The sequence below is a fragment of the Brienomyrus brachyistius genome, chromosome 4 (assembly GCF_023856365.1).
Source record: "Brienomyrus brachyistius isolate T26 chromosome 4, BBRACH_0.4, whole genome shotgun sequence".
NCBI classification, from domain to species: Eukaryota; Metazoa; Chordata; class Actinopteri; order Osteoglossiformes; family Mormyridae; genus Brienomyrus; species Brienomyrus brachyistius.
In genome coordinates this window covers 568622-582684 of record NC_064536.1, presented here as the reverse complement: position 1 = coordinate 582684, position 14063 = coordinate 568622, and the positions used below count along the sequence as shown (strand labels likewise).

At 47.2% G+C, this 14063-nt stretch overlaps 2 protein-coding genes and 1 long non-coding RNA gene across 6 annotated transcripts in view; 2 read left to right on the top strand and 1 right to left on the bottom strand.

Annotated features, from left to right (window-relative positions):
* Nucleotides 1-3130, top strand: part of LOC125740298 (uncharacterized) — a 41901-nt gene extending 38771 nt beyond the window's left edge. Inside the window, exons 3-4 of one of the 3 annotated variants that reach the window (XM_049011244.1) lie at nucleotides 249-274; nucleotides 551-3130. In XM_049011244.1, coding sequence (XP_048867201.1) covers nucleotides 249-274; nucleotides 551-2066 — 1542 coding nt within the window. In that variant the 3' untranslated portion in view covers nucleotides 2067-3130. Of the gene's footprint in view, nucleotides 1-248 lie in introns of all 3 variants that reach the window. The other 2 variants (XR_007397499.1, XM_049011243.1) reach the window with 2 other exon arrangements.
* Nucleotides 3012-12076, bottom strand: pip4p1a (phosphatidylinositol-4,5-bisphosphate 4-phosphatase 1a). The gene is made up of 7 exons (XM_049011249.1): nucleotides 11850-12076; nucleotides 9586-9785; nucleotides 8967-9073; nucleotides 8537-8642; nucleotides 8025-8077; nucleotides 6524-6614; nucleotides 3012-5978 (listed from the first exon to the last, which is right to left on the bottom strand). Exons 1-7 carry the CDS (start codon nucleotides 11965-11967, stop codon nucleotides 5835-5837), a joined length of 819 nt encoding a protein of 272 aa, XP_048867206.1. The 5' UTR covers nucleotides 11968-12076; the 3' UTR covers nucleotides 3012-5834.
* Nucleotides 10883-13817, top strand: LOC125740307 (uncharacterized). 2 transcript variants are annotated; one of them, XR_007397501.1, is made up of 3 exons: nucleotides 10883-11107; nucleotides 11633-11787; nucleotides 13230-13817. It is a non-coding gene; the product is annotated as an uncharacterized LOC125740307 (long non-coding RNA). The 2 variants fall into 2 exon arrangements; XR_007397500.1 differs by lacking the exon at nucleotides 10883-11107 and adding an exon at nucleotides 11119-11502.
* The last annotated feature ends 246 nt before the right edge of the window (nucleotides 13818-14063 follow it).

Genomic DNA, 14063 nt, shown 5'->3' with positions numbered 1-14063 from the left:
TAGTAGTGTGTCATGCCCGTGTTGACAGTAGGATGCATGCCACGGCGATACTGCGTTTCTGAAGCTGCAGTGATGCTAGTAAGGGTGTAAGAGAGAGAGAGATGTGTATGTGTGTAAAAGAGAGAGAGATGTGTATGTGTATAAAAGAGAGAAAGATGTGTATGTGTGTAAGAGAGAGAGAGATGATTGTTTGGAGGGTGAGGGGTCGGTCAGGATTAATGTCTGTAAAAGGGCTGTTTGTTTTACAGGCTAAGACCCAGGACAGACCATGGACAGAACAACAGCAGCATCTACAAATATCCCAGTGGACAGACCAGGACTGCACAACAGCAGCATTTACAAGTATCCCAGAGGACAGACCAGGACTGCACAACAGCAGCATTTACAAGTATCCCAGAGGACAGACCAGGACTGCACAACAGCAGCATTTACAAGTATCCCAGAGGACAGACCAGGACTGCACAACAGCAGCATTTACAAGTATCCCAGAGGACAGACCAGGACTGCACAACAGCAGCATTTACAAGTATCCCAGAGGACAGACCGGGACTGCACAACAGCAGCATCTGCAAGTATCCCAGTGGACAGACCGATTCTGCACAACAGTGGCATTTGCAAGTATCCCAGTGGACAGACCGGGACTGCACAAAAGCAGCATTTACAAGTATCCCAGAGGACAGACCGGGACTGCACAACAGCAACATTCGCAAGTATCACAGTGGACAGACCGGGACTGCACAAAAGCAGCATTTACAAGTATCCCAGAGGACAGACCGGGACTGCACAACAGCAGCATTCGCAAGTATCACAGTGGACAGACCGGGACTGCACAACAGCAGCATTTACAAGTATCCCAGAGGACAGACCGGGACTGCACAACAGCAGCATTCGCAAGTATCCCAGTGGACAGACCGGGACTGCACAACAGCAGCATTTACAAGTATCCCAGAGGACAGACCAGGACTGCACAACAGCAGCATTTACAAGTATCCCAGAGGACAGACCAGGACTGCACAACAGCAGCATTTACAAGTATCCCAGAGGACAGACCAGGACTGCACAACAGCAGCATTTACAAGTATCCCAGAGGACAGACCAGGACTGCACAACAGCAGCATTTACAAGTATCCCAGAGGACAGACCAGGACTGCACAACAGCAGCATTTACAAGTATCCCAGAGGACAGACCAGGACTGCACAACAGCAGCATTTACAAGTATCCCAGAGGACAGACCGGGACTGCACAACAGCAGCATCTGCAAGTATCCCAGTGGACAGACCGATTCTGCACAACAGTGGCATTTGCAAGTATCCCAGTGGACAGACCGGGACTGCACAAAAGCAGCATTTACAAGTATCCCAGAGGACAGACCGGGACTGCACAACAGCAACATTCGCAAGTATCACAGTGTACAGACCGGGACTGCACAAAAGCAGCATTTACAAGTATCCCAGAGGACAGACCGGGACTGCACAACAGCAGCATTCGCAAGTATCACAGTGGACAGACCGGGACTGCACAACAGCAGCATTTACAAGTATCCCAGAGGACAGACCGGGACTGCACAACAGCAGCATTCGCAAGTATCCCAGTGGACAGACCGGGACTGCACAACAGCAGCATTTACAAGTATCCCAGAGGACAGACCAGGACTGCACAACAGCAGCATTTACAAGTATCCCAGTGGACAGACCGGGACTGCACAACAGCAGCATCTGCAAGTATCCCAGTGGACAGACCGATTCTGCACAACAGTGGCATTTGCAAGTATCCCAGTGGACAGACCGGGACTGCACAACAGCAGCATTCGCAAGTATCACAGTGGACAGACCGGGACTGCACAAAAGCAGCATTTACAAGTATCCCAGAGGACAGACCGGGACTGCACAACAGCAGCATTCGCAAGTATCCCAGAGGACAGACCGGGACTGCACAACAGCAGCATTTACAAGTATCCCAGAGGACAGACTGGGACTGCACAGCAGCAGCATTTATCCCAGCAGATAGTTGGTTGACCCATTTCTGCTGTAATAGCCTCTCCTCTTCTGGGTTGGCTTCCCATTAGATGCTGGAACATGACTGATGGGATTTGTCATCCAGGTTTGGTATTGATGTTGGGTGGCCAAGTCCCTTTCTGTATGCTGCCACTTTGCAGCTTAACTCACTCCCAGATGCTCTGACCTTCACATCTGAAATTACCGTATGGTTGGCTGCTACATCCCTAATAAGGAACAGAACAAACCAGTCAATTTGTATTTTTTGTAAAGTTGAATCTTTCACTGAAGTATCCATATGGGTCATACAAGAAGTCATACCGACCAGTCATTACCATGGCTGGCATCATCAAGATGGAGATAACCTAGTCACAAACCCACTGTAGTGTTCATCGAACTTGAAGGCTATTGGTCTGATCTGACCCTAGTTTTGTAATCTACTATTTTAAGATTCACCATGCAGCCGTGTGTGGACAGGTGACGTAGCTACCATTGGTTAGCATACCCGTGAGAAGCTGATATTGTCTGGTTGGCAAGTGAGGTTTTGGGTCTTAGAGATCAAATCCTGTTATCAGTAAGTAGGGTGAAGGGTTTAGGGGAGATCTGCACTCCGTCTGTTTGTGTAAGGCCCTGTAAGGAGGCTGGAGGGTTTAGGGGAGAATTCGCTCCGTTAGTGTAGCACCAGATTAACATTACTTTCCCCTGCAGAGTTTGCACTGTGATGCTTTCTTAGCCCAAAGCCCTTAAAGCAAGAAGGTTAGAATTATCCCACTGCCCCACCCGACCCCTGGCCCCTTCAATCTGTTCTCCGTCTCTTTTTCCACCACGTCACTCACTTGCTCCTCTTTCACTCCCTCTCTCTCACCCCTGTCTTATTCTCTGGGGGGGGGGGCTGCGGTTTTTGAAAGGTTTCCGTACGTTTCCTATCCCTCCATCTCGCTGTGTCTGGAGAAAAAAAATATCCGCATGAAATTCAAGTGTCCGAGAGCAAAAAAACAAAAAGACGGACAGGGGAGTCTTCAAAGGTCTTCGCTGCTTTATTAATTGTAAACAAACCCTGAAAAGAGGATTGGCCACCATTATTGTTGGAAACATCACTGATATTGTACAATCATCAATAAACTAGGGTTACATATTTATGATCCAACAGTAGTATCATTTCTGAATAACACCACTGTATCGTTTCCCAGTTCACCAGACGATAAACTGCGCCCCAACCTTAGGGGGAACGGGTGGACCTTTTTCAAACGGACAACCACGTCCGGGAGTGTTCTGCATGTGTGGAAGTGTTTGCGTATACAGATATAACAGACATGCGTTTGTCAGTGGGCACATCAGAGGGCAGCCATGACCGTGTCAATCCCTCAGGGCAGAAGTTTCTAGGACACAATGCGACCAGATGCTTCGCTGCCGAGTATCAAATTAAACAAAGGCGATTAAAACTCAAATCAAATGTACAATCAAAAGTAACAAAATCAGAGACATTATTAAGGCTTGCAAATAATGCTCAGAATTATTAAATTACAAAATGAACAAAAAACAAACAGTTTAGTGTGACATACAAGTGCAATGGTTAATTTTGACAAAAAGAAACAAATTTATTTACAATACAGCAGAGAACTACAGCAATAAAAATAATTACACAGAGCAAAAGGAAAGGTTACTGGTGCTTACATAGCTGAGCAGGCATTCTGCAGGCTACGTGTGTTTGAATAGGCGAGCCATATTGTCTGGAGTAGTCCGGGCTCTGAGATTCCCTATGAAAACAGACACTGCACTGTTGCTAAGCTTCCTGTTCCACAGGTACCCAATTCCAGTTCTGGGGGTCTGCTCCTCACTTCCGGGCACAGTTTTGCGTACTTTTAATCAACATCAGGTAAGCAATAAATAAAAGGGGAACTCAATGTGTTGTGTTTTGTTTTTTGCTGGTAGGACAACAAAATTGCTTCATTTTGGAATGAGCTCATTGTAGAAAACTACAGCCTGGTATCTCCCTCAGGCCGGGCGGCAGAGGTCACGTGACAAGAGCCTTAACCCCTAAGCAAATCGAGGCCCTGCTTCTTTGTCCAAAAGCCTTCCTGTGGCGTCCTTTCTGCTCTGCGGAGCCTCCCTTGCTCCATGGCCCCTTTCACTACAAGGCTTCCCGTTAAGACGGGGTTTGGTGATAAGAGGATCCCACCGGCTCGCAGCCTTGCGGATTTACAAGGCTGCCTTAACCACGGCACCGCCTCCCTTAATCATGCCCGGGTTCCGCTTCAAGCGGCACGCAGCACATTTCATTGATTGGTTTCCATTTGACCCCTGTAAGAAACCCACCCTACTGGCCTTGGAAACTCGGACACACGGGTATTCAGGAGGCTGCTTTTCTAAAATGATCTTCCTCGCCAATGGCTTCTTGCTCGCACACACACGCACACACAGAGAACACTAATCGCAAGTACTGCACTTGCAAAACCCCCCATTTCAGATTCCAGTTCTCAATTTTTTTTTTTTAACAGTTTCTCTGCGCACGATCCAACGAAACAACGAACAGATAAATACAGATAATTCCAGAAAAGGCAGAACAGAAACAAGAATGCGGAAATAGCGGAATCAAAACGTGACTGGTTTTCCAGAATTACGGTAAAATGGCAAGTAATGCCTGAGAAGAGGGACAAAAAAAAAAACAGATGAACATACCTGGACTCTACGGCCTTGATCAACCTTCAGAAAATTATTCACATTTAAGAAGGAAAACTATTTACAGAGCAAAGCAAACCTGAAAAGCTAAACTGGCGAAGGGTTAGACACCATTAGACAGGCGCCTTCATAGTGCCTTTTCTATTATTCTATGAATTATCTTCTTTTTATTTTAGCAAGAGTAAAATAGTGTGTAGTTACTTCCGGCTAAATTTGAAGACATTCTGCGGGGTCTGTGACTGCAGTTCCCTTTGCTACATTTCTTGTTTAACATCTCACATGACGGCTGTTCCCCAAACGTTGTGCCAGCACAGCACTGCCATTCAGGTTTACAGGACAGTGCATGATGACCTTCACCTAGACCACAGATGCATATGCAGGCACCTTTCGGCAGAGACACACACAATACAGCAGACTCAGGTACACACAGGCATAATATGGCAAACTCACTGTCTGTCTCTCTCTCTCTCTCACTCACTCACACACACACACACACATACATACACACACACACACACACAGAGTGTCAACAGATCAGCGCTGTACCCTGATTGGTGGAGCTGCTGTCTGGGAAGCCCTGCCTTGTCTGGGTCACATTCGGGTCGTGCCAGACTCACCGATCGGCCCGGGATCAGCGAGGGCCTGTCAACCAGCCTTAGCCGGGAAAGGCGGCACCGCTATTGGTGGGTTCAGTGATTTAAAGGGCCATTACTGCGATATATGATACATCACAGGGTACCATGGAACACAGAGCTTTGCTAAAACACGAACTAAAACTGCTCATCGCCTGCAGAACATGAACCAGCCACATGGCAGCTGGGTCCGTGAAGTTTTACTTCAATTATTATTCTAGTAAGGAACCGGCTGGGAGCCCTCGAAGGGGGCAGAAAAGGCACGCTGCACGTTAACGTACCGTTTACGTAAAAATTAGCGCAAGTCACAGCCCCTCCCGCTTCCTGCACAAATATACAGATATGAGTGTGGTTTTGCTGTGTGTGTGTGTGTGTTTGTGCGTGTGTGTAGGAGTGTCCGTCTGGGTAAGGAAATGAGTGAAACTGCACGAGTGACTGTAACTCGCGACTGAGTGTGTAAATGTATCTGGCTGCACTCCCATCCCCAAATGGCCCCACCCCCCTCCCCATCGCCTTCACTGTCCCGCTCTATGTGAAGCTCTGCAGGGGCTGGCTGACCCGCATGCAAGCCCAGTAAAGGGCTCGGCCAAGGCTCAGCAGAACCAGCAGGATCAGGACGGCCCAGGAGGCATAGATCCCCCGGTACTGTTTGGCCTGGAGCCAGGTACCGGCCTGAGGGAGAGAGAGAGAGAGAGAGGGCATGCCAGAATGAGGAAGCAAGCAAAAACCAGAACCAATGTACACATGACAATGTGCAACATTCAGCCACAGCATTTCTACCAGGATAGGAAAACCATGTGAACTTATAGTCTATGGTTTACGGTAATGATCAGCTCCCATTAGACTCTAATCGGGAATCTCCCACCCAAGTCCTTACTGTAAATCTGCCCAGAGAGGCATCACATACTTACACGCTGCATCTGATTAATTTTACTTCTATTGTTTTGTTTCATTCCTGTTTATGTTCTTAGCGTATTGTTCTGTATTGTCTGCTACTGTCATTTCTTTGTCCGTTTCCATTAGGGTTAATAATTGAATATTTGATAGTGAATGGCTGCTGTGCAGTGGCCGAGTGCGTAATGCAGCACGCAGCAGCATGCGTTAATACCACTAAGCACAGTGCGCGAGGTGCCGTTCTCACTGTGACCACTGGGTGGCGTGCACCGTGGAGCGCATGTATTTGCCAGCACGTTGCACAATGCATCGTTTTCACCCACCACTAGTCCTGCTGTGGCAATGCTGAAAAGCAGACACATGAGGAAGCACCAGCAGCTCCGCCTCCTGGGATACCGCTGGCCAATTGAGGAGCTGCGTGATCAGAGAGGGAGGGGTCAGGGGGGCGAGCGTTCCTACAGAGCTTGGGCACCCATGTTGCATTGTGGGATTGATCCGCCATGCTGGGTGCACCGGTTGAGTCTGTGGCTCTATTCAGATTTATTCACTAAAAGTGCGCAACTGCGCGACACTGTTGTGTAGTCGGTTGCAAAAGCCGATCATATGATATCGTATCGTATAACAAACTAATACACTGAATAAACAATATCCACGTTTTTTTGAGGGCTGCAATATGCTGAGATAAATGTATTACTTTGCATACTTCAGCAATCTAAAAAATAAAATAAAAAAAAATGTATGACTGCTTATTACTTAAGTACTTTGAACTTGATGTATTAATTATGTAGATGGACATTAACAAAAACTTAAAGCCCCCCTTTTAAATAACATTACTGCCATTAGTGTTCCGCAACTTCACACTAAACCAGAAGTATAAGCCGCTCTACTGAACAATTAAAACATGAGGGGCATCACCTACCATTAGAAAGCTCTTGGCAACCATCGATATAACCAACTCATTAGCGTCACGATCGGCTCATCAGAGAATAAAACTGATTAAGAGAAGCGACGCGCGAGAAAAATCGACATCATTTTCCGAAGCGCGATTCTGAGAACACAATATGAAAGTAAATTTTTTTTTGCCTATTCATACTTCTGTGTCGTTCACTCTAGGCAGACTGAGCTACACACAGGTTCGAGTTCATTAGTCGCAAAGTGATTGGATCATTATTGCATTAGCATGCAGCACCGGCCAGCAATGCAGCTGTAACCTGCTACGTTCAGGTACGAACAGGTAAGTCGGAAGACAAAGAGAGGCATTGTTCACCATTTTATTTTATACACATTTTTATACATATTTCTAAATTGAAACTGAATTTCAAAAATCAAATTCTTTGTACAATGTCACCAAATTTCAGGCAACAAAACCTTGGGTTGCCAAACTATGGGTTAACTGATAAACTGACCCAGACCTGCGCAGCTTATAGGGGTCGAGGTGGTTTATGAAAGATATTTTTTCCCCAATACAGAGTCCTCATTTTCTTTATAAGCTGTTCTCCATATGAGCATTTCTCTCAGGCAGGTTCTTTCCGAGAACTTTCCGGGAATATTAAAGTGCAGCTTGAGTATTAACAAAGAAATAAAGGATAAGAACCGAGGACGACGGGATGACTGCTACATCAGTCACTGTGTGGAGACAATTGAAAAAGTGTCTCTTCCCCCCAAGCATGGCGGATGTACTTGTGATGATGTCATGTGTCCATTCCTAATACACATACTATTACACAAAGTAATACACAAACGGCTTACCCTCCCTTAACACCGGAAACAGGCGGTGAACCTTGAAAAACCACTGACAGCTGCTTATTTGCTCAGTGTACTTACACTTTCCGGCAGTGTGGACACCGGGCCAATGTTCTGTCCGTGAACTCTGTCCACTGAAAGGAAAACGTGGCTGTAAAACCCGCCCTGCACTCCACAGAAACACCAAACGCTTGCTAATAAGACCAGCCAAGAAATGTAATACCCAATATCGTTATGTACCACAGAGGGAGCAAACAGCATGTAGGTGACCGCGTGATTTTACGGATTATTAGTAAGGACAGCAACGTGATCAGAAATAGACGGAGATGCAGATTCTTATTAGGATTATATAAAATACCATTTACGACATGCTAATCACTGCTCAACCTCCAGGTTACACTCCCCAAGGGAAACCCTTCAGTGTCCTAAAATGTTCTGGCTGATTCTAGAAGGAACCAGAATGACGGAGCGGTGCCCCTAGTGGACGTCCACCGTCAATCACCCCACTGACGTTTTTTAACTCGCCGCCCGTCGGACACGTGGGAGCCGAGGAAGCAGTTCCTGAAGCTGGACATGAAACAGCGGACACCTACCAGGAAGGTGTTACTGCAGTGACCACACACGACCCTCACTCCAGCTGGCTGTGGATCAGGACTCGCCGGTCCTGGGTGCACGGGACCCAGATTTATTATCCTCTTACTGTGGGCCAGAAACACAAGCCAGTCACGCCTGAAGAAGTCCTCCTACTGGTGCTTCACCAAGACTTCTTTCAGTCAGTACACCATGCAGTGATGCCCGTAGGCGGTGTCTGGGCACGCCGCCGCACTTCCTGCTATGAACAGGAAGCTGTGAGAACGCCTGTGTGACTGCTCTTTAACTACTATGCCCCCTACAGCCCGGCTGGTAGAATGCAATGACAGATACCATTTGGTCAGGGATACGGTGCATGGAATGGAGTATGTGGGGGGGGGGGGGGGTCGAAAAGCAGACGAGTGTGGCACGGGGAGAGGCTGCACTGCTTACCAGTAGGGCCGCGGACAGGCGATTCTCTGTGACGTGACCTTGCAGATAAGCAGACAGTTGCACGGGCAGCGGACGTATTTCTTCCCTGCGGGGGCATTCTTAATGGGCTGCAAAAGGTGAGTGGGGAGGGGCGATTTAACAGCTTACCTTTTTCATTGGTAGTTTGTTGTTTAATGGCATAAATGAGATATTTGTCATAGCAGCAGTTCTGTTTTTGCAAATGAAGGCAGATAAAGATAAAGTAAATCAACAAACACAAATATTGCGTCGACAAAGGTTGGGGGTTTAAATCTCAGGGAGCTCGCACAGAGTGTAACCCCTCCCTCTACAGTAAGTCACGTTGCATAAATAGTTAGATGAATAAATAATGCTACTATTCAATCCTGACCAGAGTCATATCGTAAGGTTTAATGGACTTTCCTACGAGTCTGAACCTGCTTCAGATCAACATGTCGTACGAACACAGAAACGCAGGCCGTATTTGTTGTGTAAATCTCGTGTGTACATCCAGCACCGCGGTGCATGTGAATGTTCCCCCGTGTGAATGTCGGCCAGCATGGATGGCCAGTGTGCACTGCGGTGTCTCCCCCCCCACCCCACCCCACACCCTGACACCCACCGTGGCCTCATTGCAGACCCCACACTTCACCACGTGTTGGTGAACCTTCCCCTCCACACAGATGAGGCTCTGACACACCCGGCAGCTGATCACAGGGGGGGCACTGCCGCAGCTCTCGGGAGACGTGACGGGGGAGTAGGGTGGGGGGTCCTCCCCGGGGAGCACAGAGGGCTGGGTGGGGCTAGGGAAAGGGGGGAAGCCTGGAGGGGGAGAGGAAGACACTTGGCAACCAGGTGAACCACAACTCATCAGCAGTAAGTTTATACTCAGGATATGTATTACAGCAATGCTTCTTAACCCGGTCCTTGGGGACTCCCCGACAGTCCACGTTTCTGCTGTGATCTGTCAGGCAAGAGGCTAGGAGGGAGCAAAAACACGGACTGTCCGGGGTTCCCCGAGGACCGGGTTGGGAAACACTGTATTAGACAGCACAGAGGTTAAAGCCTGTTGTGTGAGCCCAGCCTCACCAGCTCCGCTCCCAGGAGGACATGCCAAGTCTTACAAAGTACCTCTCTGTAAAAATATCTAGTGCTGCTAATGGACGAATCAAGAGGCCGCAACTGGGAGGGTCGGAATGGGATAGAAGGATCTGCTAAGGAGCCGAAGGGCTACAGCGACAATGACACGGGCCGTCAGCGCCAAGAATTAAGGAATCGTGAAGAGAAATGCAGCAGGACCTAAACACACATGTTAACAGGACACAGCAGGACATGACCAGGTTAATTCATCCATCTTCGAACCGGGTCAGGGTTATGGGAAGCCTGCAACCTATCCCACAGGGTACTGGGCTGGGGTACACCCTGGATGGGATGCCAGTCCATCGGAGGGTGCCCACACACACACACACACTCTATGTACTATGTGAGAATACCGGAGTACCTGGTGGAAACAGTCTATGACATGAGGGGAACATGCAAACTCACACACACAGGGGAGGAGGGATCCACAGCCCAACTGAGGTGGTGTGAGGCGACAGTGAAGCACAGTGCAGAACACTGGGTAGGACCCTGTCTGTGCAAAGGAGTCCAAGCGGGTTAAATAGACAGGTGCATAGAGCAGGGACACCATCAGCACGGGAAAGGTATTGTTATAGGGTACCGACATAAAAACCCACCACTTCTGGTTTTCTCTATTTCGGTTTGGTTATGAAGTGAGTTTTGGTTCATTGGAAAGAAGCTTTAGGGGAAGGTAGAATGAAATGGCGTATTTAACACTGTCTGCCACGGAGCAACACAGAATAAAACACTTTAATTTTTACCGTTAAATGTACTAGAAAAAAGGTAGTTTGTGCTTATATACCACGATAACCTGAGTAACCTGAGGCTTATTTACACTACATAATGCCCCACCTCCCCGGCTGGGCGCAACAGAAAACAGTGACAAACCAGATTGCATTCTCTTACATTTACGCACTTTATGGGGAAAATTCAATAGTACAATAGTTGAATATAATAAATTATCAGTGAAGATTGCAGCTGAAGACTGGACGGACGGACGATGACTTGCCAAAATAGGCGTCCAGGTAAGAGTTTGTGGGGGGAAAAAAATGCCGACGTAACTGTAACAAGCATACATTCCCCAGAAAGCACTGCTGTGGCGCTAGCTCCGCCCTCGGAGGACGCTCATTGGCCGGTTTCTGATCGGACCGCTTTGAAAAGCTTCATCAGTGGCTAAAGAGCAACGTCAATCAAATCTGGTACCCGGAGATTACACTATATCAGAAATAAGGCTAAATGGCACTAACAACTAAACGTCACGAAAAATTCCACGGTGATTTCGCACACTGAATCATCATGGGACCACAACCGCATCACACGTACAAAAAACATTTAGGGTGTGATAATTCATTTAGATTATAAGATGCTTTAAATCGCCACCACCCTACTGGATGCGCATCTTGTATTAATGACAGAACAGGTATAATTTCATAAGCAGGTGCGGTGTCCACGTTTTGTGCGGCTCGTGCGTAATCAGTGTTTACCTTACACGTGAAAGGCAGTGCTGGGGCGTCCTTATTACTCTAGGATCTGTGATTTATTCCTTACAGCGACCACTGCGGTGCCGCGCTGCGCTTCACTGCATGCCGCCTGCATCGATTTAACGAACCGCTATGTCTGGAGCTGCACTCCGGTACTCCCAAGCAGAAATAACGGATCTGGAGACGGAAATAACGGCGCTCACGCCACCGCCGCGTCCTGACACGTACGTGACCATCACATCGTTTCCAACTTGCCCGCTCTATCGCCCGAGCCGCGGCTACTCACTTTGCGGTTTTGTGGGTAAGCCGTACGGGGCCGCTCCTGGCAACACTCCGCCGTTAGCCCCACCGAGGGCTCCGTCTCCGAGGTCCGACAGCAGCGGGGAGCGCTCGCCGTCCGCCATAGCGAGGGCGCGGGCGTGGGAGTGACACGGCAGCTCTGCCGTATTGTTGTGGCCGGTCCGAGCACCAGCGCGCGTCACGTGATCTCCCGCAGCAGGAAGTGCATTCCTGGAGGATACCGCGCGTCCGTGACGGCGGTGACGCGCAGCGAGCCGGGCTAGGAGGCGCGTGCCAATCGCGTCGGGAACAGTCGAATTAGGGCGAATTATAGAATCAAGCAGTTGATTCTATGCTCGACTCTTGCATATTTCCGTAACAGACCTTACTGTTCATCCGGATCACATTTTAGACTTCACCTACCTTCCACAAAATAAGTTTTTGCAAGATAAACGGCCACAATATCTTGTGAACATCAGTGGGCACTCCTGTCATTCTGGGTGGGAACTGCGTTGTGCGGTAATGGTGTCAAACGGTAACTATGGCAGAACAAATATCACAGTAAGGAATCGGAGCAAGTAGTATGATTAAGAACGAAGATGGATATTATTCAAACAAATATAAACATATGATCAATGTTTGGATACACATACTAGTCATCTTAAACAATCGCCCTAAAGAATCCTCAAACTGGTCAGCTATAATTGTGGCCAAAAGTTTTGAGAATGAGGCAAGTATTGGCTTTCACAAAGTTTGTTGCTTCAGTGTTTGTAGGTCTTTCTGTCAGATGTTTCTATTTTACACTGAAGTATAATCTATTGACAATTACATTAAGTTTATGCAAAGAATCAATATTTCCTGTGTTGGCCCTTCTTTTTCAAGACCTCTGCCATTCGCCCTGGCTGCTGTCAATCAACTTCTGGGCCAAATCCTGACTGATGGCAGCCAATTCTTGCATAATCAATCCTTGTAGTTTATCAGAATTTGTAGGTTTTTGTTTGTCCACTCGCCTCTTGAGGTTTGATCACAAGTTCTCAATTGAGGTCTGGGGAGTTTCCAGGCCATGAACCCAAAATGTCGATGGCCCTCCAACATGCTGGAAGGTATTGTTGGTCACCAAACTGTTCTTGGATGGTTGGGAGTTCTTGGAGGAGGATGATTGGTCTCAGGATGCTTTGCTGTTGGCATGACATCGGACTGGTACTTTTTGCAGAATGTCTGTCCTTGATGTTTTTCTTGGAGAGAAGTGGCTTCTTTGCTGTCCGTCTTGACACCAGACCATCCTCCAGAAGTCTTCGCCTCACTCTGCATGCAGATACACTCACACCTGCCACACCTGTGAAGCCCTTTTTGTGCAAAGCACTGATGCCTACACGTTTCCTTGCAGGTAACCATGGTTAACAGAGGAAGAACAATGATTTCAAGCACCACCTTCCTCTTAAAGCATCCAGCCTGCTATTCTAACTCAATGGGCATGACAGAATGATCTCCAGCCTTGTCCTCGTCACACACTCTCACCTGTGTTAACATGAGAATCACTGAAATGTCAGCAGGTCCCATTGTTGTAGGGCTGAAATGAAGTGGAAATTGATTTTTTTAGGATTCCATTTTTTTTCCCATGACATAGAGGGACACTGCAATTAATTGCAATTCATCTGATCATAACATTCTGGAGTTTATGCAAATCGCCATCATAAACATCAAGCCAGCAGACTGTGAAAATTAATATATGTGTTATTCTCAAATCTTTTGGCCACGGTTGCACTTTTGTGTGGGGAAAACTACTCATTAAATCGTAATAAAACTACAATAAAATTCCTTGGTTGCTCATATTTTAATCGTAACTTTTTCCAACTGCCTAAATGCACATTTACTGGGCTTTCCTTAATACTACATCATTCTGACAAATATAGGTTAAGAACTGAATGTGATCCTCTCTAGTTCTGAGTAACTGCAAAGCGCATTAGTATTTAGTGGTAAGTCCGAAATCCGGTGTAGTCATTTCTACTCCAGTCAGTCAGACACCTAATCCATCTGAGTGGATAAAATTCTTACTATGCTATTTTTTGCATTTATGACAATCATTATGAAACCTATCCTCTTCCATAAATCTATTTTTGATACGGATTATAAAGAATAATATGCAGCAATAAGAGTTTCCAAATTAAATAATGTTCAGAAGTATATAGGCATCATAGGAAAAATAAACAAATATCTTGGT

Bases quoted from the DNA above. Each gene is read 5' to 3' on its own strand.
- pip4p1a (XM_049011249.1), bottom strand. From the start codon at position 11,967: ATGGCGGACGGCGAGCGCTCCCCGCTGCTGTCGGACCTCGGAGACGGA. The intron at 6,615-8,024 runs GTAAGTACACTG...CTGATCACGCAG, and splicing joins TGTCCACACTGCCGGAAAGT to CTCCTCAATTGGCCAGCGGT. The intron at 5,979-6,523 runs GTGGGTGAAAAC...TCTCTCCCTCAG, and splicing joins TTGCCACAGCAGGACTAGTG to GCCGGTACCTGGCTCCAGGC.